The sequence below is a fragment of the Apis mellifera genome, linkage group LG8 (assembly GCF_003254395.2).
Source record: "Apis mellifera strain DH4 linkage group LG8, Amel_HAv3.1, whole genome shotgun sequence".
NCBI classification, from domain to species: Eukaryota; Metazoa; Arthropoda; class Insecta; order Hymenoptera; family Apidae; genus Apis; species Apis mellifera.
Window position 1 is genome coordinate 5997529 of NC_037645.1, and position 25962 is coordinate 6023490.

The window sequence follows — 25962 nt, forward strand, 5'->3', positions numbered from 1 at the left end:
TAACTCCTCCGTTCTGCGCCTCCCCTCTCTCTCTCTTATTTCTCCTCCATCCTCTCTCTCTCTCTCTCTGTGTTCACTCTGTGCGCGCGTATGATCGGATAATCGGGCCTCCACCACGCACCCCAGGCCTCGCGAGCCAGCCTAGAAAATAGATCGAATTAACAGGGACCCGATCGGGGTCCATACGTGGTTGCCACGGTTGTCCGGCCTTCGACGCTTGGAATAATGCAATAAATCAGCCCGTGGAAATGATACGGGCGCGCGAGCTTGCCTTGCTCGCCACGGCCTCGCTACGAAACGTGTTAAGCTCTCGTCGAAATAGGAAGGCGCTGGCGCTACCCGAGTTGTACGTTTCTATATGGAGACCTCTATGCGGATCGAGCACAGCTGTTATCTGGGAGGCTGAAGATGGGATCGTTGCTCACTTTTCTCTTCCCTTTGGATCGGTGTTGTGGATTTAGGAGAGGGTGAGTTTCTTCGAGACGAGACTTTTTTTTTAAAAAGCGTTCGAAAATTATTAGGAAATGTTAACGATTGCACGTTATATCGTTTTAATTAATATCCTATATGCGTGACTTTTTTTCTTAAAATTATTATTATCCAACGAATACGGATCGGTACTCGTTCTGAGATAAATTATGGACGGAATAATTCTCTGTTACTTTCCTAGGGTGGAGCAACAACACTTTTATCGTAATCGGGTGGAATAAAGAAGGCAGGCTTGTTGCTCGATCGCATAATTTCGACGATGGCCGGCCGGCGTCAAGCTCGAAGGGAAGCGCGGCCGGTCGAATTGTCGCGATAGGCCATTAGCTGGTCATAGTTATCCAGGGGGCTCGGTTAACCGGGAATAATATAATAAATCACGCGATAGAAGGGAACGGGAGCTTTCGAGGTACTACGTTGCATTTCCGATAGGCGGAACAGGGTAGCCGCACGTAGCTTCTGCACCTTCTCGTAACGTTCGTGTCGCCGGTGCACGGATCTCACGACTTCCATGTTACTCACACCATCCCTGTGCTACGATATTACCCGTGAACGATGCAATGGGATGCTCCCCAACCTCTAGTTTTTTCAAACAAAAATACCAGGTCTCGCCTCCTATAAAGTCGTAACACCACCGATATCGAGAAAATAACAAGCAATTTTTTTCATTTACAAAAATAACCTCCTATTAAACTTTCTAACATTTCTCTTTGGAATATTACTAGAAACGCGTAGTCTATCGAAATACGGGATCCCATTTTAAAATTAGATTTAATAAATTTTATCATAATCGTTCATTCGCTCGTAAAAAAAAAAGAGAGAAAGGGAAAAATAAAAGCAATTTTAAAGTCAAATCCATTCAAAACTCTGCTATGAAGAGATTTTCGATCATCGTCGATATAATAAATTCTGAATTAATCAATAATGCATAATCTATCTAATTCCATAAATACAACAAAGATTCGACTAGAATAGAATAGAATGAAATCTTCAATGAAAAATACCAAGCTCTCCCTAAAAAATCTCCCTCTCTCCAAAAAACCATCATCATGGAAACGCAGACGAGAGACGAAAAACGTCCCTCCCTTCCCCCTCTCCTCCCCCCGAGTCGGACGTCGACTCGATCGGCCATAAAACTCGATCTCTCAATAAATATAGGAGAGAGCTCAGCGCGAAGTCAGCAATCCCCGTGTACCCGTTGCGAGGAAGGGGGGCGAGTGTCCCGCGAAGGAGGCCCGGCCGGTTCACCACCCGGGGTCCACCTTCGATGAATTCAGGGAGGAGGGAAGGGGAGGGGGTCGGCTTAGGGCTTTCCCTAAGGTCCCTGCGCGATCCCGCTGCGCGTTCCGTTTGCTCTAATTTTAATTAAACCCCTTCCTCCGGACGGACAGGATTTCCGTGGTAATCGAGCAGGCTGGCAACGGCCATACTTCATTGGGACACGCTCGACGTGTAATTGCTCCGCGTTGCCCTTTATTCCGCCCCGCCAACATGGCTCGCCGGCCAATTTTATCCCCCCTCTCCACGTCGTCCCCGCGGTCCCCGCGTATATCAAGCGAACGTATTTGGCCGTACGTGTAATTTTCATTAATACGTGATTTATTCCGGCAAACGGTGATTTATGGAATTATATCGACGCCCGATAGATCGGCTTCGAAAGAGAGAGGGAGAGAAAGAGAGATTGGTGCGCTTGTTAAGTCGTTCCCCTGGCCACGACTTTCGATTATTGCGTTCAACGGGCGACTTTTTCAGGGTTTCACGGTTTGTGCGGTACGCAGTGCAGCTACGTACAACAACAAGTCTGTGGAATGGAAACGTTCTTTGATTCGTCGAGATATCGAGAGTCGAAATCGCATTCCCGTACGCGATTGTTTCATTCTTTCTTTTCTGTCTTTCGAAAGATTCGAAATCCTTTGTCTCTCTCTCTGTTCGATAATTTCTTTATTATTTATCAAGGGTGGCATAAACAATTTCATCGAATACTTTTTTTCTTTAAAATTCCAAATAATTCGTGCAAATATCGATTACCCAAAGGAATCGTTCTTTCGAAGAATCTCCCGTATAATAATAATAAATAATATCAGCGCTACGAAATACCGTTCTAACTTATAATCAAATTATCGCAACAGATTAACAAATCACGGCCAAGTAAGTTCCATTCCGGTGGAAAAGAAAGAAAGGAAGAAAAAGAAATTCTAAATCGCAAGATCGGAGGTGTCGGTGTTCGGTTCGAGGAACGAGGCTCCCGCAAAATACGTTGACCCCGCCCTCTTTTATTTTCCACAGCCGGGGCCCAGGCTCGCATTTATTTTTCCCCATGGAACTCTCCTCCTCTCTCTCTCTGTTTCTCTTCTTCTCTCTTAGAGTTGGCCAGTTAGCCAGGCGACGGGCGGTTTGCCGGTAAGGTCCGGTAACGTTTGTTACCATTGCTCGTTTAAATAATCTCGAAACATGCATCCGCGGGACGGAGCGGCCGGCTCGTGGATGGCTTTACGATCGACCCTCGTCGTTAATTAAGAGCTTGTAATTATTTAGTGGAGACGCTAGCGCACCCCCGCCGGCATCGAAGCGGTCCCGCTCTCCCTCTTGGCAGGCTTGATTTACATTCCAGCGAAGAATGCGAAAGGCCTCGCCTCGCTTTGCTCTATTTTATTCATTTCCTTTCTTTTTTCCCGCCAGTACTCTCTCGCGCCCCTCCTGCGCCTCTTCGTAATCCTTCGTTCCGACGAGAAACGAGCCTCGATTACTAGATATCCAAATCGGATGGGGAACGACGATTCCTCTTCCTTTTCGAATGTTTTTCGATTTTTCACAATTCTCGTCGTTTCCAGGAGAAATTGTAAAGGTGTGTTATACATGTCTCGAAGGGAAAAGAGTAGACAGGCATTTTCAATTTCTCTGCAAAGTTCGTACTTTTATTCGTATTATAATCACGTTTACGAAAAGGAAAAGAGAATTCTCGCATGATTTATATATTCAAGTTTCCTTTCTTTTCCAATTTTTAAAAGGTTGATTTTCTCTTCGATCTTTTTCGAATTGCTCTCGGAATCTTTCAATTTCTCGTTTCATCGTTTTTCTCGAGAAAACGAATGAACTGAACTTATCTCGAGATAAAAGATTCAGTCACCGTGATGAATTATTTTATCCCTAATTTCTCGCAATATGAAAACTTCCTACTTTTATTACAATCACGTTACGAAAAAGAGAAGAGATTCTCACACGATTCACATATTCAACTCTCCTTTCCAACTTTTTAAAAAATCGATCGATCCTGCTCCACAAATCGTTTTCCAATCTGTTTCCAAACCGTAACAGGGGAGGAGAGAGGGGGAGAGAAAGTATTCGTGGACCACATGCGTGGTATCCACGTCAGACATACTCTCCGAGGACGGGAACGACACCGAAGGAATCGCGTTCCCGTAAATCCCGCGGGACGCGTGAGATAAATCAGGCTGGACGCCGGGTGAAATGGACGGAAACACGATTCGGCGCGATCAAAGGACCCTCTACAAATTGAAACAAATCAGCCGGCTAATAATAATTAATCCGTGGCCCGCATTAATTATCGAATGCCGCCCCAACGTCCACCTCCTCTTCCTCCTCCTCCTCCTCTTCCTCTTCCTCTCTTCTTCTCCTCCTCCTCCTCCTCTTCCTATCCACTTGCGCGAGAGATCGCATCGAGAGAATCGTCTCGAGGGGGCCAGCCACGAGAGAGAGAAAGAGAGAGGGAGAGAAGGATTTTTGCGCGGTGTGTGCGCGATAATGCGCCCCCCTCCCCCTTCTTAACGTTGAGCTCTCAATTACGAGCGCAGAGTTATGAACCCCCCTCTCTTCCTTCCACCGACCTCCTTTGTAACAAAAACGAGGGAGGGGGAGGGTGGGGGAGATGTAGCCTTAGGGTCAGGCGGCCGATCGCGTCTTCATTAACGGCTATTAATTGTCAAAACGTGCCACATAATTCAGCGCGTGCGAATCGAGGTAACCTGCCCTCTTTCTGGATGCGAATCAATTGATTTTTCTAAATCGATTGGGAACTCGATGGGATCGAAGTATGAAAAGGAAAATCGCGAGAGGGAAATGGGTAACTAAGATGTAAAGTTGTAAACTGTGTACGAACTCGTTCAACCAACAACTTTATCTCTGCGTGATTGTTCAAACAAGTCTCTCTGATTGGTTAAAGAAATGGCGAGAGAATTCTAACGTATCGATACGATATAAAAACTTTGTTAAAATACGTAGACTTATAATTTATTATAATTTGTTTAATTTATAAAATTTCGTACTCGAATAATTGAGATAATAATATAAATAATTGTAGTTAAACACACTGCATCGAAATACTTTAATACTTCACAATTGTGTCAAGACTCGAGCTATCAAGACTCGAAATGAAGCGGGACTTCTTTCCACCGATGAATCAAAGAACAACAATTACAAATCGAATTAAAACCAACAAATTAATTTTTGGTTACCGTATCAGGATACGGGAAGGGACGCGAGAAGGCGAGAAATCGAATGCTACGCACCGAATGCTATCGCCCCCGCCCCCTCCCCCCCCTCATCTTCCGCAAGAGCGCGCCCATTGAAACGCGACGGAGCACGCAAACGCCGCGAACGAGCAGTCGTTGCACGGCTCGGTAACGGGAGAAAAGGTGCGTGTCCACTGGCCGACATAACTCGCGACATTTCTTGCGAGAACGAGATAACGAATCGACGAGAGACAAAGATTTCGCAGATCCCTGCCGCATATATTTCGACCATTATATTCTTACTCCTTTGTCGATACATGATAAACAATAAACTGCTCTTTCTCTCATAATCGTTCGAGAATGGATCGATTCGTAATCGTCGCGTTGTTCCTTCACGATTCCTCGACTCGACGTAATCTCAGATTACATCCAATTCGAACAATTCAAAGTTCCAAAATTCTCAAAAAAAAGATCTTTTTCCAATTCCAAAAAAGTAAAAAGTTCGAAAATTCGATTACATCATAATCTGTGATTACATCGTATAAACTTCTCTCTCTCTCTCTCTCTGTGTCTCGGTTCAAATCGGTGGAAAACCTTGTAACGACGGCGTCCACTCGGTTAACAGCCATACATCGAGGTTATTATTGTCTTATCGCCCTTCCCTTTGTCGCTCCTTTCCAGTTCGGTATCTCACGCGAGGTGAAAAAGCGCGGAGGGCGTTTGGGAATCGCGATCGAGGGTCGATCGAGGGGAGGAGGCGGCTGTTCCACGGAGGCTTGATTGGCTCACCCTTCCGATAGCGCCTGAGATCCTCCAGCGGCCGAGCTCCGACTCGGATAAAAGTAATAATTTAAGCGAAAAGGTCAGAGGGCGAAGTTATCGTAGCGCCTGGGAACGAAATCGAGGGGGAGAGGGGGAGAGAACTTGTGCAAAGACGAGGAGCGAATGGGAGGGAAAAAATCGCTTTTGCAATGACAATAGAGGCAAGATGATAAGTAAGGGTGAGATCGAAATTATGTATGATGTTAATAGTTGTCCTTTGATTTTCAGAGATGCGTTGTACTTTTGTTTCTTCTATTTTTTTCATTGCTTCTCGTGATCTTTTAAGTTTTATTTAGAGGAATGTCAAATAATTCGTTCTGTCTGAATTATTCAATATTTATAAAGAAAGTTTTCTCGATAAAATTTAAACATCAATTAAATTTTGCATGACACGAATGATTTCAAATAAAAAAACACGATGGACAGGGAACGTAGACGGTTGTTTAAAGTGGTATTAATTAAGTTGAAAGGCGGTTGTGAGTTTTTCAAAGGGGTAGTTTTGGAATTTGTGAAATAAGGGAAAAGTCTGTAGTTTTACGTAAGCGGTAATTGATAGCTGGATATAAATACAGTGTTTCTTTGCTATTTGTTTATCGATAAACTGCAAGGGTGGAACGAGAGAGGGAGGGAGAGAGAGAGAGAAAGGGGGAAAAGGGAGGAAACGAAAATCCTGGCTTCGAGAAAATCGCTGCGTCGGTTATTAATCGCGATACAGTCAGTTTCTTTTAAATATTCCGTAATCGGGGGGAAAAATCATCGTTCTTCGTGTATCGTGACGTGTATGTGAACCGTTTGCGTGCCCAGTTACATCTCAATGAATGCCACCGTCGAGTCAACAGCCGAGGAATTATTCTTCCCGATCTGACTACCCCTATTTTCCCCTTCTTTATAAACAAATTATTCGTCAAAGACGATCCCAGATCCTTCTGCAATATTATAATTGAACGTTTTGCAATTCTATCTCACTGGAAAGAATTTCGTGGAATTTCTTTTAAGTAGGAATAAATTCAAAGTTGAACAGATGGAAATTTCGTGACTATTATGATTTTTATTTTACTTCAGAATCTTCTTCTTCTTGATTTCTGCAATCTTTTAACTCATCAAAGATTCGTGATTTCGAAACATCGAAACTTTGATCTTCGTCTCAAAATTTCAGACCTCTCAAAAGTCTTTTCAATTGCAGAAAAGTCAAATTTTGATAGTATCGAACAATTCAAAGTTCCAAAAAAAGATCTCTTTCTAATTACAATTCCAGAAAAGTAAAAAGTTGGAAAATTCTCAAATTTAGATTGAGGAAAAGAAAATTTCACAACTTCGATTATCCTCCAATTTTCCCAACCCTTGCATAGAGATATCTACTCGAAACAAGTTCTCAAGAAACGAATCGGGAATGATTGTGCGTCGCAAGGCGTGCGATGGGAACGAGGAAAGCCACGATCTCGGTTCCAAGCGATCCGCGAAATTTGTTTGCGAAGAAACGCGAGATCGCAACGCCGTTTCCCCCCTTTTTACGTACGCGGGATCATCGGATCGGAAAATCATCATCCGCCGTTTCCTGCAATTACCATCCTATGGACAAAGGCGTTCGCGTGCGTTTCTACCGTGTATATACACACACACATATGTATACATAGTCATCGTGGAAATCATCATCCGTCATTTTTTCCTCCACCCTCCCTCGGTGCCCCAATCACGCCCTCTCTGTCGCACTCGCGTGCGTGCCGGGTTGGCTGCGTGCGGATCGCATTTCGGTGCGCGTTCACCGGGGGTTGAACGATATCGCTCTGTTCCGGATAGAAAGGCAACCGGTTTCTCTCTTCGTTTAATCCGTTCCTTTTCCTCATTTCGCTTGTTTACCCTTCTCGTGCTCCTCGTTATTTCTTTGCCAGCCATCAACGTGGTTCGCGGAACATCCACTCGAATTAACCGTGATTCTAGACCAGAATCATTACGGTTCAATGTGTATTTGTAAATTTGGAGTTAAATTGAACGGGAGAAATGTATGAAAAATAAAATATTTTATCTTCGCTAATAGTAATCGTGTTAATTAGTTAAAAAGGATATATTTGAATTTTTTTTGAAAGAAATTTTGAGAAATTACTCAGAAATATAGATGGAATAGAATTTTGATTTTTCCTACTTATAGTTTTAAATATTATAATATTTGATTTGTATTAGCGTTGGAGGTGAAAATAATATATGAAAGTAGAGGATGTGATGAATTACCGTTTTATGATTATCCATTTGGTGAGACAGAATGCAGATCTGTTGGAATATGTTATGAAGATGAATCGTTCGATTGAATTGAGACCAGTTTGGATTAAGATCTGCAGTGGAACTTGTTTGGCAATTACATCCATGTAACGTGGAATATTACAAATTTATTTATTCCGTATTTCAAATAACATTTTATTTTTCGCGAAATTCGATCTTGAAAGAGGCGCGAAATTTAAATTTTCACACGAATCATTTTCTCCCTCGATCCTCGTTCCTTCAATTTTTATTAAAAAATTCGAAATTATTTGAAAAATTATCGAACAAATGATACTCTTCGTGAAATTCTCAAAAAGAAAATACAAAAATAAGAAACATTTATCCAAAGTTATCGTTTCTATTATCCTAAAATCAGAAGGATTTTCAATATTTTCAAATTTATCTCATCACCAACCTGATTACTTGAAGCAATTGGAACGTTAACCAGATTAGATAATCACGGAAACATACTGGAAAACGTGTAGCGTTGCGTTGGCAAAGGGGATGATGCGTGAACGTGACACGTAGAACGAGACTGACATTCTTGGCGTGACTAGCTCGTGCGAACACGAGAAGATAAAGCAACGTTGCAGATACACGTTTTTTTGAATCGATTACGCTGCAATCGGGAAAATAAAGCGAGACATTTCGATTCGACGATCGAAATAGAAATGAATGTTAAGTACCTGATGGAAACCAAGGTAACTTTCTATGCTGTGGGTGGCGAAAAACACTTCCCCGTCGCAGGTGAGTATGAGCAGGAACCCGTTCAGCGCCTGTAAACAAAATCGTTTCAATTAGTTTCAATCCAATCGTTGACACTTTGTTATTCGTTATTTTCGAAATTGCAGTAATCTCAGTTTTACTTTTCGTCGAAAGTAAATCTCGATTTTTATTATTTTACAATCAGAATACCTTCAAATCGTTTCTAAATTGAAAATTTGAATTTCAAATGTAATTGCTATAACTTAAAACGCGCGTCGTACAAACAATTATTTTATTCCATCTTATCTTTCATCGAAATACTATTAAATACTATTCAACAACTAGAATACTTCCGACTATTTCTAAATTGAAAATTTGAATTCCAAATGCAACATTAAATATAACGTATACATAAAATGACTCGATACATCACGTTATAATTTTATCAAAACGCTTAAATTAGACTCAACGTGAGAAGAATTATCCATTAAAACTCCATTAAGAAAAAAAAGAAAAAGGAAAGAAATTCAGTGATAATTCACCGATGAAAAAAAAAAAGAAAAAGGAAAAAGAGAACCGCGAACGAGTGGCCGTTTCCTTTCGAAAAAGGAGGGATCGAACGTTCCGGAAAGTTTTCCCATTTATCGGCGTGGGCCGATGGTGGTGGTTTTCGAATACGAAAACGAGGTGGAAACCTCGAACGAGTACGTATCGAGGCCCGAAATATCCGTCCTAGTTTAAAACGGAGGCTAGAACAGCGCGGGGGAGTGAGCCGTTTAAACCACTCGTCCGCCCACCGCCCCCCTTTCCCCCTCAGTTAAATGTGTATTGTTTTGTTTTATTTCGACCCGTTGCCGTAGGTGGCCGTGCCAGGTACTGTCTGACGAGTTTTTATTGGTTGAAAATATGAAGAGAGTATCGTGTCAACCGATTTTCCTTTTCTTATCGATCCCCGAACGATAATTGCACACGAATGCACGATTATCTTATTTTTGGGATTGGAAAACGCTTCGTGTTATCACGACGCTTTTGGATTTTCGAACAGATCTCGCACATTAGAAAAGATTGAATAGATTCCTTGGAAAAATTCGGATAATTTCAATTTTCTCAAAGATCTCTCGATTCTTTAAAAGGGGGGGGGGGGAAATTGGAAATTTTAGTTGGATGGTAAGGACAGAGGGGATGGTAAAGGACACCATAACCGATAGTGGAAGGGGAGGTTAATCGAAGCGATCGCATGCGCGACGGATGCTGCGATTTGATTGGTTGATCCGGAGGGTGGGTTTCTCTCTCGCGTCAATACGGATCACCGCGGAGGGTGAGTCGAGGCTCAATCGAGCCCCTCTGTACCAGCAATATAAGCTGTAATAGGATTTTCCCGCCGCCTGCCTACCGCTCGCTCCTTCCTTTCGAAATGGCCGACATTGGCCATTTCTGCAAACCCCCATGGGATTCCATTTAATCGCCACGATTGCATCTCGTCTTCGATCCTATCCAACCGAGCGAAAAGGTCAACAAATAATTGTGATTATTAAAAAAAAACGAGAACAAAGAACATTAAAATACGAATTAACTTTGATTTTTCCAAATGTATAAAACTATCCCTTTTATCCACTCTGATTCCCTGATAGATAAAGGATACATTTCCCTGAAACTAGATTATAAATTAAAATCCTGAATGTCAGAAATAAATAAAAATATATATCGTTTTGAAAAAATTGTAATTCGATCGAATTAATATCGAATGGAATATTCGATTAAATATTTTCGTCAAGAAAATTCGAATATCCAAGAGATTCTGGTGGTGGGCGAGAGATCGAGGAAGAGAGCATCGGAGGGGGAGGGGAAAATCGATGGATTTTTATTTCTCGCGTGTGGTGACCGGGAGCGAATCAGTCGCGTGCCGAGCAGTGCGAGTACTCGCGTGTTCCGTCCAAGCGTGAACTTCTAATACCCCTTCATCCTCACCTTGACTCTCGTGTATTAGCGGGTCGCCAATAATACTTCACGCACGAAATCTTTCCATTTTCTTCGCTCATGCAACCACAAGTCACGGGCACGGACACGGATCGGCCTCTACGCAGAATACCTGCAATCGGCATTCCGCCTCTCTCGATGCTCTCTGCATTTCCTCTCCTCCTCCTATTCTGCTGTCTTTAGAGACTCTGCGACTCTTTCCTCTACTCGAATCAGTGATTCTCTCTCTTTCACGAAACTAAAAAACTCGAAACTTTCTATCTCTTCTCTTTTTCTTCGAGCAGAGTTGAGTTGCATCTTCCTCGATACTCTGCATTTCCATTGTTAATCGAAGATTCTTGATTTTTTCCCTTGCTCTTACATACAGTTCAGAGGCTCTTTCATAAATCCAAATATAAAATTCCATTACACAGGAAATATTATTGAAAGTAATTTGGCTGGAAGGCTGGTTTGGAGATAGCTTTCGAAATTAGAAATTTTTGAAGAATTTGGAAAAAGCGAGTTCTTTGGACGAAACGAACTGAAAGACAAACGCGTAAATCTGAAAACGTAACACATGGGAAGGAAATATGGCAAGAAGTTATAGATATACCGAGCGATTAGATCGAAAAATTGGAAGCAAGTTACGTGCGCGGAAACTTTAAGAGCAGCTTAGTCGAAATAATAAAGGAACTATAAATTCTGAGTGTGAAGTGGCACGCGAGTTTGCGCGCTATCAATCCGCGAGAGCTTTGCGAAGTGGCGATCGAAAGAAACGTGATATCCACGCTGTGCTAACCTTTTATCTCCACTCCCTCCCACAATTTTTTCCCCTCTTCCCTTCCCCCCGTACAACAAAATACAATATGCTAATAGCCATTTAAACACTCGAATAACACCCGAGATATTTAAATATCCTTGTCTCGCGATTAATCATGCATAAAATCGTGGAAATCTTCAAATTTTGAAATTTTAATTTTCCAATTATTCGTTTACTCGATCGCTTTAAACTTCAAATCATATATTTTATAATTTTACAACATAACATTCTGTATATATGTTCAATATTAAACGGCAATTTGTATCTCTTCCCACTTATCCACGTTACAGATACCGATCAAATCGCGATATTAGATGATGGTCGTTATTAATTGCCCCCCCATTATTCTTCTTAATTTTCTGAAACGCTGAAACGAATTAATGAATCTCCATTATGTGTATATATAAATCAGATAATCGACACACGGCTTCTTTTTTTTTGCATCACGAGTGGAATTTCATTAATATAAATATACGTATACAAAATAGAAACCTTTATTCCGGGAATATTGTGTTTTACATCGACTGGATGCAATTACAGCGCGATTTAATTAACACATAATTCATTTCGCACCGGCAATTAACCCGTTCCTATATGGCAATCATATCGTACGCACAAATACATGCAACGTGCATTAACGATCACATTTCTCGATATGTTGTATACTTTAAAAGAAAAAAATACTTGCGCGTTTCTTCGCAAGGAGATTGAAATTCGTTTTTTAATATCTGTAAGTCGAGGTTATCGCGATTAAGAAATATTGTTCCCGTAGTTTTCGAGAGGAGTTTGACGAGGAGTCACGTTGTCGAATACGAATTCTTGGAACCGCGATTTTCGTCCATTTAAATTCGAACTAGAATTGCAGATTCAGTCGAAAAGTTTCTTTCTCCTATCTATCTCAAAAATTACATATTTAATTCTTCAATTAATGGATAAATTACTTCGATTGGCGAGTGATCTAAATTCTTAATAACAATGCTGCGAAAAAATTTCGAATTCCAATCAATTCTTTCAAAAAATCGAAAATTTTAATTCCAAATGAAACACTATCGAATCGAAATTACTCAACTATTTATAATCTTCGAATTCTTCAACTTGAAAAACTTTTACAAACTGTGACAAATTGCCAACGCTTCCTGATCGAAAAAATGTTCGATTCGCGTGCGTTTCAACTCGAATATTTATCTCAGATAACGTAACCGAGAGGAAGGAAGGGGAGGAGGGAAGGATTAATCTCGATATTTATTTAGTTAGAAACTCGAAACCATATTCTCGCCAGAGTGGAAGAATTCTGTCCGATCCCGTTTCGCGCGGTGGACGAGAAGGGGTGCGTGGTGGTCCATCAACCTCGACGTCCTCATCGACTGCAACTTTGTCGTTCGTGCGTACGTTCCCGATAACGACCTCGTTTCGTTCGTCACGAACGCGGCCGAGCAATAATTTTATTCATTTATCGCTTTCCACGTGTTCCCCCTCTCTTCTCGTTCCCTTAATTAAGTCATCCCTTACGACGGACAGTCGTAAGCCTCTTTTTTAACGAGCCGCTTAATTGCCTCTGTGTTAATTGACCACCACGTATCATTATCGACTGACGGTACAATTCTGTCGTGAAATTAGCTCGCTTCGTTAACAGGTTAAATTTAATTTGACAAAGGTAGAACGAAGAAGATATTTTCATGGTCGAGTATCTCGATTATATCAAGATCAATCGGGATTTTAAGTATTGTTATACAAGCGTGATTCGATAATTTATTTTGCAAATAATTGGAAATTGATTAAACAATTATTACAACACGGAATTTAACATTATGCACGTATCTCTAATCTAAGATTAATAATTATAAAATATAGAAATATTATCGAAACGCGACATTTACAGTTATTATATTTTATTATCTCAAAAGAACATTGGATAATGAAAAAAATTACACCTTCGTCTAACGTACTAATTTTCAGAGATATTCGAGCGCTCGCCACACGATTTTTTAACTCGTGATTTTTTTTAGAAACTTTAAATTCCCCAGAAATCGTTATCACCCCCGAGAACTATTAATCATTCGGTTGAGAATCAAGCGTGGAGAGAAAAAAAATGTCGGGGGTAAATATCTGAATGATAAGAAATAATAATAAGCACGATAATGGTGACCGCCTGATGGGTTTCATGCTCGGCCGTAATTAATTATGGACATCGGAGGGGTGAGTTAGGGGCGCGTTCGCGAAACTAATACTCCGACTTCGCGGACTTTGCGAATCCTTTTTTTGGTCGACGGGCAAAATTTCGTCCATTTTTTTTTCTCTCCCTTCCTCTCTCCTTTCCTTTCCTTCTTTCGGCTACTAACTACTTCGATTCGAGGCGACGTGTTTCCAGTTTCCTTTGGCAAAACTCACTCGACGACGTTTTATGCCAACGAATGATTAATCGCATCTGCATCCATCCCCGCAGCGATCTCCCTCTTTTCGTTCCGTCTCCCATAATTGTATAATTGGATTTCCACCTTTCTTTCTTTTAAATTCCTGATTTATTAAAATTCGACGATTCGGATAGAAAAAAGAGAAATAAGCGAATGAACGTATACGAATTAAATGATATTAAACATAATAAATATAATATACAATAAATAAAAAAGAAATCCTCCCTTACCTTAAAAAATCGCCCTTCAAGAATTCCTAAAATATCAATTTATTTTATTTTAAATATTCCTTAAAGGATTCCAGTTCCAAATAATTCCAAAAAGAAAAGAAAGAAGAAAAACTTACTAGATTCGATTACAAGATTCGAATGGAAGGGGCGGGGGAAAAGTGGAAAATACTAAATTTCGGAAGGACGGAAAGGAAAGATGGATCCATGCGGCCGATGTCTGGCCGGTGTCGACATCGGGGCAACAGCGAATGCTGGCGGTACGTAAGGCGCAAAAGGGGGTGGTATCTAAGGGAGGAAAGGAGCACGCGATCAATACGGGAAGGACTAGCGGTGCCAGACCAAGGCGAGCCCCGTCGGCCACCCACCCGACCTAACCTACACATCATCCCATCCCGCCTAACCTACACTTACCCTTCGACTCGGCCCTCGCCGTGTCTCGCTCGCTCTCCTTCTTTCCACCGCGCTTTCCCGATCGCCCCCCTTGCGCCCCGCTTCCGGTTATCAGTCTTAACCGCCGCTGCGCTATGAACGAGCGCAATCACGGCCCAGAAATTGATGTTCAGAATGCTTAGAATCCTCCCTTCCCTCCTCTTTCGAGAGAGAGGATTGCCTCGTCGAACTTGAATTTCGATCGAATTTTGGTCGAATTTTGGTCGAAAACGTACGAATTCTTCGTTGAATAATCGATACTCGCTTCATATTCGTTTTTATTTTAACATCGTGTCTTCTTGATACACTTGATTCAGTGATTCGAATTATCTTGCAATTATTCTATGAATCCTTCGTTTAGAAATTTTATTTTTTATTTTTTAAGATAGAAGAGTATTTAATTCGTATCAAAATGAAATTAGTGTGAACATGATCAATCGTAATAGAATTGTATTAGGTTATATGAATTTTGTACGACGAACATTTGTAATTGAACGATTTCGAACGGAAAGTAATTTTGCTGTCCGGAATAATTTCGAGAAGTTTCATTTGCATCATTTTTTTTTTTTCTTACCATAAAATTAACCATATGCAGAGAGATAATTATAAAGTAGTGGTGTCCGTTTTCACGACACCGTAGAACGACACGAAAAATAAAGACTCGTTTTTTAATCGTCGAAAGTTGGCCGATGTTGCCACACGCTCTTCCTTCCGTCGAGCTTCGACACCTGCTCCTCTCGAATCACTCGACTCCTCTTTTCGCATTTTTTTCGATCCCATCTGCAGATTAACTATCTTGTTTGATTAATCTCGATACCAATTCTCCGACGGGCTAATGAAACGTTCTTTCTCCCCCTTTTTCCTTCTCCTTTTAATAATTTGCAACGCCTTTCAATCGCTCTATTAGAAACCAATTTTGCCAAATTTCAAATTCTTTGGATTTCGAGACTCTCTTTGAGAAAGATATAGATGCAGCGTGTCATCTTCATTCGAAATTTCTTCGAAAAATATGTAAATTGAGGTACAAAATGGATCATCTGAAATTTGTACCGGTTCGAAAAATAACTTGAGAGTTTGAGCGACTTTTTGGAAACAAAAATATATACAGATCGTAATACAAATATTCACAAATGTTCAGTCGATATTCTTATCGAGTTCTGCATATATGTAAATTAAAAAAATAAATAAATAAATAAATAATCGGTTCGTCCAATAGGTAAACGAACGATCGTTTACTCGCATCTGCTCCACGCGAGCATTTCACTTCGAGCATCAGATCCAAACTGTTACTTGTTGCTGATGCTTGCATGTCCGCCCCTTTTGCCTCCTGGCCCGATCGCTCAACTTCGTCTTCCCTGTCGCATGGCCGTGCACGGCCCGATCGGCCGACGATTCTTTAAAAAAAAAAAAAAACCAACCACCCCACGCCACGAATCGCCAGATTCCAAGCACAGGTAATGGTAATACTACCCCCTTTCGTGTAACAACGTTACCCAATTCGCCGGCGCCAGCCACGGAATACGTGCTTTATTTATTTACACCGACCGTCCGTCCGGTAAAACCTATCTCTTATATAAATCACCACCACCACCACTACCACCGTGCACCACCACTGTGTTCCCTTACGTAATTCGCCGACCGATAAAACCGAGTTTATACCAGTTATTCCACCGGGCGAAATTGTAAAATTTCTAACTCCACCGATCGACCTCGAGTTCAACACCTATCCTCGTTTGTTAACAGCTACGAGCCGATTTATATAGAGAAAAATTTGGGTCCTCGAAATTATTATCCTGTGTTAAATCGTCTTGAACGAATCGATATTAATTAAATCGAGCGAAGCCTACAACTTTAATTATTTCTTATTTCGGATCCTTTTAAGAAGAGTTGGAATTATGATAATAAGAAATAAAAAAAAAAAATTATGATAAATTAGAGATAAAGAGAGAGGCTAATCGTTTGTAAAGATGGAGACGAGCCGATTTATTTGACGTAGAGAAAAATTTGGGTAAAGAGCAGCGCACGTTCGAGAGATTCGTTGCGATCCCGTGGAAAAGCGGGGAGGGAAGCGCGGAGATGTGGCAGATGTGGGCGGCCGAATTGGAAGTCGAAGGAGAGGAGAGGAAGGATAGGGGAAGGGGGAAATAGGCTCGTTCTTGTGATTACGGGTTGACCGGTGGCGGGGGTTGTTCCACGACCCTCTTTCATCGCTACTGCGGTGTGGCTCGCGTATTAATGCGATACACGATAGCCTGCCGGCTATTAAATAAAAAATATGAGAGCAAAATGGCCGCTTTCGCGGCGATACGTCACCGAGAGGCGTGATTTGTGCCGAACCTTGCGCCGGCTGAAAATCCCTCTCCTCTCTCTCTCTTTCTTTCTCTCTCGCAACCCCTCCAAGATCCGAGAAATCGCAACCCGGGTCGTGAAATTTCGAGGGACCGCCTAATGCAATTTGGCGGATTCGAATTCTTGAAACGAGGAAAGAAGAGAATCGTTCGATTTTTTTTTGGAAATGGTGGATTGAAGGCGAGTGGAAGGATTCGAGGATTCGAGAAGAGAGAGATTATCGTTTAATCTCCATCTATTGTAAGTAGAACGTTTTTAAATAAAGCAAAAAGTGTGTGAAAAAATTTGTAATTAGCTAATTTCGTAAATTTTTCATTAAAACCAAAAATTTCGATTATATTACCTCCAATCTTTCTACTCTCCAAGTTTGTATTAAAATTGAAAGATGCCTGTTTCAAGGAATTTCGTATTGGAATCTTGGTTTATTAATACTACTTGTAGTAGTATAATCTTGATATTTTACAATTTTATTAAAAATTGAAATATAGGATTCGAATAATTAAAGTTTGTATTAGAATTGAAAGATGCCTGTTTCGAGGAATCATATTGGAACCTTGATTTATTAATACTAATCTCGATATTTCACAATTTTACCAGTAAAATTGAAATATAGCATTCATAGTGAATAATTAAAGTTTATATTGGAACCTTAATTTATTAATACTACTTATAATCTCGATATTTTACAATTTTACCAAAAATTGAAATATAAGATTCGAATAGTTAAAGTTTGTATTAGAATTGAAAGATGCCTGTTTCGAGGAATCAAATTGAACCCTTGGTTTATCAATACTACTTGTAATCCCGAATTTTACCAATAAAATTGAAATATAGGATACGTGGTGAATAGTTAAAGTTTGTACTAGAATTGAAAGATGGTTCTAGAATGATATCGAAAGAAGAAAGAAAGAGGAGAAACAGAAGGGGTGGCGGAGTTTTTCTTTTCTTCTTTCTTCCAGGACGCATCATGTCTGAGGAAAGTATATTCGATTTGTGGTTCGGAGGAAAGCCGAGAGTGGCGCGGGATTCTCGACGGGGGGGCCGCGTATCGTGCGCCCTGCTCGGGGTGATAATTTGCAAGAGACGACAGAAATGGATTGGCAAAGTATGCTCTTCTCGCCGATTGAAAAATCCCCCGTTCGCGAACGCTTTTTTTTGTCAATTTATTTACGGATGAACCTGCTCCAAGGATGTGTCTCCTTGGTTAATTTTAATAACGCGACAGTTCGTACGCTCACGATTGTCCACCGTGTTTTTGTTTTATCAATTTCGATCGGGTCGAAAAAGATTTGTATTTATCTTTTAAATGTTACGATGATTAAGCTTACTCTTCCAATCTTTTGTACGCATGGATCATGCACAGATTTTCCTAGATTTTTCTACTCACAAAGTGCAAATTTATTGGGTACAGGTTCTATTTTAGAAGAGATTCATTTATAAATTGAAACATAACAGCCAAAAGATAAAATATCTTTTATCAGGAAAAAAAGATTCGTCATCTTTCTTTTGAAAACTAATATTCAGACGAAAGTTTCACGATTCGACGGATGAGACAAACTTCGAAAACTTATCCTCGGATAAGTTCAAGGAAAATCCTTACAAACTTGATAAACTTCTCCAAACTTAAGTCTTACCTAAAACTGTAGAATTCAATTTGCAAGAAATCGGCATCGATTACAAAATTTCACAAAAGAAGAGGAGGAAGAAGAGTAAAAAAAAAACGCAAGGAAAAGAAATCGCGGAATGATTAGGAAAATGGTGGCGTGCGACTATTAAGCTTCGCCTATTAATAAGTAATTGTTCGTTGAGAGAGATCGGTCGTAAAGATATCGAGCCTCTAGTTACATACTTGACTCGTTTAATCCTCGGCGAGGAGCGATGCTGGAGGAGGGGAAGAAGATGGGGGGCGAATTCGAGTTTGTGCGGCGGCGAAACGCGGCGAAAGTGTTGGGAAACGGTTTCTCGCTTGAACCTCCTACGTCTCCGCCGTAGGAAAGGCTCGCGCGAGTAATGGATCCGCGCGCGCCGGATCCAGAAAATCCTAAGTATCCAGCGGGAAAGTATCCGCTTGCACGCTATCTTAGAGGCGATCGCTATCTGCGAAATTGCCTTAAATATTCCAAGGGACTCGTTCCACCATAAATTACGCAACGATATTGTTTCTATCATTCGGCGAACGCAACTACTCCTTCTCCTAGTTTTCAATAAGTCCCGACGAATAATTCAATCAACCGGAAGTTTCCTCCGTTTCTCGCGAGTGGATTCCGTTTTAAAATTATTTACTTTTGTTATTTGCGCGTTTGATTATTTATATCTTTTTAAAGAGGAAAGGAAGAGAAATGATTTCGTTCCTTCTGTGTTGGCTGTTTCTTTTGGCTTTTTTTCAATCAATGAATGGAAGAAATGGATTCGTTTTTTTCTAGTTTTGTAACGTATTGCAGAATGATAAATTCTTATTTAAAATTTTTAATTTTATACGTGTAATGATAACGTGCGTTCAAAAAAAGAGAAATTATATCGGTTGATTTGTAGCAAATAAGTGGCATAGATGATCGTTTATTTTTAAAGTAAATGATGTATATATCTGAAATCATTTCGTTTCTTTGCTTTCATGATTTATGAAGTTGATCGGCACGACTTCGCCAGTTTAATCAACTGGAAGGAAGATGAAGTGGAGCCTCTATTTTCTCTCTATTTGTGTAATGATACTTTTAAGTAAATGGTAAATTCTGTTTTAAAATTGCTACTTTTATTTAATTATTTATTATTTTTTTTTAAAAATAGTCTTGTAGCTTCCGTTCCCTGTTCTTTTTTTTTAATCAACCGGAAGAAAGATCGCTCTGTTTTCTCTACTTTTGTAAACTTACTAAAATTAAAAATTCCAATTAAAATTTTCTAATCTTATTATTTTATATATATAAAATGATAATGTTCAATTCCTGAAAAAAAAGAAAAAAAGAGAAATTAATCAGTTTCACAAGTTGATTTATAGCATAAATAATTCGTGGCATAAATAATCGTTCATTTTAAAGCGAATGATATGTATCTGAAATCATTCCGTTTCTTTGCTTTCACGATTCGTGAAGTTGATCGATACATCTACTCCTGACACGGCTCATATATACCTCGTAATAATAAAAATATAACACACACAGTAGTGTATTATTGTATCGATCTATTGTACTGATTCATGCCATTATTTTTATTCTCTTGGCATTTGGCTTGCTTGGAAAAACTTTAATCCTACCTTGTCATACCTTCGAACGAAATAAGAATAAATAAAAATAGATAGCTTCGATCACTCTCGACTTCCTTTCTTCTTCTCTCTCATATTTTAAAATCCACGGATAAAGAGAAACCTACACGATATAATAACGTTTACTTACCAATAATTGCGAAAAAAAAGAAAATATCAAAAATCCTTCTCGTTCTATAATTAAACAATTTTATATATATATATACGTGTACGTACTTTTTAAATATTTCCACACACACATATGTACACGTATACAGATGTGGAAGCGCTACAAGTAAAAACGCTATAATTGGCGGTAAGAGGGAGTATAAAAATTCGATCGCTCAGCCGTAATTTGGAGAGTGTCCGGTGGTGGCGGCCGGCTTGTCATAAACCGGATTTACTGTCGGGCTTCGTGAACTTTACGAGGATCGGCAAAACGTTGTGTACAAACGTTGTGGGTATATAAAAGGGGGGGAGGAAAGGGAGGAAAGGCGTAGGAGGCCGAGGGAAGGATCGGGGGGAAGGACAGGTTCAAAGAACTCCACGAATTATAGAAAATACGAGGGCCGGCCGGGCGGTTAATTTCTGCTACCCCTGCAGCTCGTGGAATTATTGAAAATGTCCGCGGATGAAACTTTTATCCGATACCTCGTTCGCCGGAAAGGAAACAGGATGCTCCCTTGAATTTATTTTGCGAAACCATCTCTCCCTCTCTCTCTCTCTCTCTCTCTTTCCTCTCTTTAGAAACTGCGAGTTTCTCCGATTAATCAATCAGATCAGTTGTAATTTCCAATTCGTATAAATAACAATGCTCACACAAACTTAAGATCCTCACCAACGATTCTCTTCCGTCAGATAACAACAGGCAATCATGCATTTTTTTCTGAATTTAAATTACGACGAATCAAGAAATAATCTTCGATCTTTCTTTAGAGAAACTGAACCGATTTTCTCAAATCTTCCGATCCAATTCCATGAAATTGGGAGAACGAAAATCCTCTCCTCGAGATGGCTTCGACTCGCCTATCCCAAGCTGTCAGAATGTCCCGTCCAGGGATCGGGGCACGAGCTACGTAACAGCAATTAACAGCATCGGCCAATTAATAACCGGCCGTTATAGATGCTGGCAGGGATCGTTTCGATCGCGTGGAATCGTATACACACGATGCCAGCTTCGTGCGCGGTGCTAGTGTGGTGTATATCGTTTCTATCCCCCCCTTCCGCCCTCTCGCCTCCCCACCACCTCCCCCGGCGAAACGCTCGGTGTATCGTATCCCTCTCCGTCCCCTCCCCCTCCGTGTATGGACCCCTCGCCCTGGACCTGGCCTCCACCGTGCATTCGCGTACACTCCACCTCCGTGTATGTGTGCGTGTGTGTGTGTGTGCGCGGCTAAAACGCAGGAAAGGGGGAACGTAATAGCCTCGCATGATACACCGCCATTAATCCGCGTATATACCCTTCCATACTTTGGAGGAATAGACACCTCGTACGCCTCGGTTTCATAGCCGGTTCATCAGCCGGATATCTCCTTCCCCTCCTCCCCTCCTCCTCCGTCCTCCCCCTCTCCCACTCCCTCGCCCCTTCCTGTCTTTTCCTCTCACTCGCGATGATTTAATTTCGCCCCCCCCGTCTTTTTCCCCTCTCCTCCCCTCCCCTCTCCTCTTGCTGCACAGCCTCTCCCCACGAAGATTCGGATGGGAGAGGATCGGATGACCAAGCCTCCCAGGAGGGGGTTGGATGGACGAATTTTGGGGGTTGTTTTTTTCCTTGTGTTGGAAGTGTTTGGAAGCGTTGGTTGGCGGAAGGATGGAGATCGGATGGATTTTAATAGACGGATTTTTTCTTTTTTCCTTTTCCTTTTTATTCCTCTTAATTTGAGATTCAATTTAAAATTTGAAAGAAACGAGAAGAAAATTTTGTTTAATTCCGAGTCAGAGTTAGAGAAAGAGAGAGAGAGAGAGAAAGAGGAGGGTGTTTTGTTTCGTCGATTAAATTCGGCTCTCGAATCTGAAAAAGAAAGGAAAGAATAAACGAATAATTTGGAACTGACCTGCAGGAACATTTCGCCGTCGAGATGATGATGGTCGTATGCGGCGAACGCCGCCAACTCCCTCGCCCGATAGTGAGAATCGTGGTGAGAATTTTCTTCCTTGTCTTTGTGCATCACCACTGTAAAAGAGATTTGAAAAAGGATTCGTTAATCGTGACTCTCACCTTCCATCCCTTCCCTTCCCCAAATTATTTAAAAGATCGATCTTTGCTCGATCTTTACGAATCGAAAAAAAAAGAAGAGGAGTCGAATAATTCCTCATAAGAGTCGCTTATCCGTTCCACTCTTTTCTCCCTTCTCTCCCTTCCTCTTTCGTGAAAGAGAATCGAGAAAGAAACGAAAAGGAAAGGGAGAAGTGGACGCCGCCACGTATCCTGCCCTCTTTATCTTCTCAAATCGGATCCTTCCGCTCGAGAGGAAACGGAGAACGGTTTCCACCGTTATCGAGCCGATGATAATCCCATCGTCGTCGGGCCGACGATTCTTCCGCGATCGGAGAGAAGGGAAGAAGGGGCATGGAACGAAAGGAAGGAGATTAATGGAAGGAGAAACGGAGAAGATCCGGCAATACGTGACAGGATACGTGAGCGACACTTCCTTTTAAGCCCTATAATATAACCCGTCGATCTCTCTTTCTCCCCGTCTTTACACCTGCCGTATCCCCTCCCTCCACCCCTCAACGTGCACGCACATAATTACGCTAAAAAAACGTGGCAAGATATCGGCCTCCGTTAAAAAAAAAGAAAGAGAGAAAAAGAAAGAATAACGTCGACTCCTCGCGATTCCAACGATTCGTCTCAATTTAAAACTCTCTCTCTCTCTCTCTCTCTCTCTCTCTCCTTTCATTCCAAGGGAAAAATTTCTTCTGACATTTCCCTTTAAAATATGGATTACGATGGTACAATTCCTCCTTCAATGGGATGCAACTTTCAAAATTCATATCATCGATATATATATACATGTATATATTTGTTATATACGAATAAGAGAAGCCATTGTCCCCCTCTCTTTCCCTCTCTCCTTCTTATCCATCGATGTAGATAAAAATCACCGAGAGACGAACACGTGATTCGTCGTAATTCTTCTCTTCTCTCGTGGAACAATTCGGTTCAACGTTCGAGCGGGAAGTGAAACTCGGTGTTACGAAGAGCGCGCGCGGACTACTCGGTCCCCCTCTCCTCCTCCTCCTCCCTCTTAACCCCCCTCGAGGTCGACACACGATTTTCGTATCATTTACACGAGGAAACCGATCGCGGCCGGGTAAAATACGATATTTGAGGAGTGGCGGGCCGAGGTAAAGTGAAAGCACGACGACGGTATCACCACCGCCGTGGCAGACCGTGTACGAATAAGAAAACAAGACCACCTGCGAGGTGGAGAGAAGCCGGATGATACGGAGTCCGCCGATGCGTTTCGAAAGCGAACAACCTCCTCCTCCACCTCCTCCACCTCCACCTTCTCGTGGAGCATTTAGCGTCGAAGGGCATCGATGCGTGCATGAAAGATGCGCGACTTGGCCGCTCGTAAAAAGGTGCACGCAATACTCCTCGGTGAAGCACGCGTGCGCCACGCGACCCTTCGGGCCAGTTTTCATCGTACTTGCCCGCTATCACCACCTACCACGCCGTTCCCTACACGGTATCCAACTTGATCCAACGTGTCTCTTAATGTTTACGTTACGTGGGTGGGGATCGAGGTGGACGAAGAACGTTTATCGAAATCGTTTCTTTTTTTTTTTCTTTAAAAGGGTCGGGCGTCTTTTTGAAGAGTCGAGGAAGATCGATGGAGAGGAATTGTTTCGATCGGAGAATGGAAAATCATCTCAATTTTCTTTCGCGTATAAATATATGGTAATTATTAAATTTTTCCAAGCGCCTTTTTTAAATTCGAAAAAGTTAATGGTGGATGAAAGCGTAATAACAACAATCATCTCAATTAAATTAATTACGTCAAGAGATTAAGTTCGCTCGTTCATTCAAGTTTATTAATTACTTTTTCTACGAATTATATATATATATATATATTAAAAAAAAAAAAAAAAAAAAAAAAAGAAGAATGAAAGAAACAGACAGCTCACGCGAGGATACATTTAACACTTATTAAAAAGAATTATGACATCCGTAATTTTTTGCATAATTGGGAGCAAAGTGCGAAAACTCGAAAGAAAGAATTAAAAGAGCGTGGAGGAACGCGAAAGAGAGAGAAAAAAAAGAGAGAAATATACGAATAATTAATTAACAAGATTCCTTAGATCGCGATCAAAAGTTCGAAAACAAATTCAGAGACGGCAAAAAAGAGAGATCGGGAAGCGCGTTAAAGTGATTAAAAGAATTATTATTAAATAATCGTATTAACCGACGTGCCGAATCGGAAAACAAATCGGAATAAAATTGAACGCGATAATTCACAACGAATCGCTTCGTTTCACCCCGTGTTACACCTGTAATTATCCGTACGTGTATGTATATACGCGAGCAGAACTAGTGCCGGAGTAATTACACCGTTCGTCACATCGATTCGTTCCCGCGCACAATTTTTAAATCCCCCCTTCTTCCCCCCTACGGATTGGTCCTGGCGGCGGAAGAGAGTCGGATCGATCGGGGCAGAAACACGGGCATTAGCCACGGTCATTAGCCGTGACGGAGCCATCTCGACCTCGAACGGTGGGAGGGAGGAAGCATTGAAAATCGAATTCGTCGTCAGGGTAAATAAAGCGCTGTGGGTGCGGGCCACGTATCCCCCACGTTATCTCGATGCTCATTCTAATGGGGGTCCTGTCCCAGAGGGTCGCGTGGCAGAAACGCGGCCGCAGAAACGACATTGCGTGCCACTATTTACGAGTGGGCAACCTCCGTGCGCCGCTCATCCTTCCTGCACGCGTCTCCTTTTCCTTCTATGAAACCCGGATCCCGAACCGGAGAATCGGGCTCGCCCATCTTCCTTCCTTCCTGTCCCTAATCGGGCCCGGCCAACGATCGTAATTTCTCCGATTCCTTCATCATTTTTGCCATCCTTACAGATCGCTTTTAAAATTTTATTCCATCACGGATGATTGTTTAAGATATCTTTCGAAATCCTCCGCGATAACTTCACCTTCAAAATTGCATTCAACTCTATCCAATAATATCTTAATGTAATAAAATATCTTTCGTAGCTTTCAAAACGACGATCCCCATAGTCGCAATATCTCCATAAATAACAAATATTATATATTATATTAAAAAATAGGATCACTCTCGTGCTTTGGAAAGTTTGGAGTCGGACGGGAAGAAAGGGGCTGCGCGAAATGGAAGAAAACTGCGATACCGATCGAGATCCGGCGATGCGAGAGAAGGGCGAGTCGGTCTTTTTTTTTAATAATAATTCCTTCCACGAGGTCGGATCCGAGCGGAAGCGACGGAATGAAAAGCGGAGCGGAGGCCAATCGGAATGCTCGGAGGGATCGGAGCGATGGCGTATACGCCAAGGGGATCCCTCCATCGAGTTCACCTCGTGTGTGCACGAGGCTCGAAACGCGTGAAACACGATCTTGCGAGGAGGGAGCGCGAAAGTTTGCTCGTCATGCTTGTTTGTCGAACGATTTAGGATACGTTTGCGAAGCTTGACACGCTTACCGAACACGGTGACGAGGAATCGAATTAGTCGAGCTGTTGACTGTCGGGCGTGGACGTGTCCATCATCCCCTTGTAGGCTTCTAATCTACTTTTACTAAAGCGTCCTCTCTTCTCCTTTTCCTTTTCTTT

The 25962-nt window shown here is 41.5% G+C and overlaps 1 protein-coding gene across 3 annotated transcripts in view; it reads right to left on the reverse strand.

The window, feature by feature from the left end:
- Window positions 1-25962, reverse strand: part of LOC411264 (aryl hydrocarbon receptor protein 1) — a 137843-nt gene that overhangs the window by 11079 nt on the left and 100802 nt on the right. For all 3 annotated transcript variants that reach the window (XR_003305176.1, XM_026442322.1, XM_026442323.1), the window contains exons 3-4: window positions 22220-22338; window positions 8717-8806 (exon numbers count right to left, since the gene is read on the reverse strand). Coding sequence is in view for 2 of the 3 variants with exons in the window: in XM_026442322.1 (XP_026298107.1) it covers window positions 8717-8806; window positions 22220-22338 (209 nt within the window). In the remaining variant the exon portion in view is untranslated. The remainder of the gene's footprint in view (window positions 1-8716; window positions 8807-22219; window positions 22339-25962) is intronic.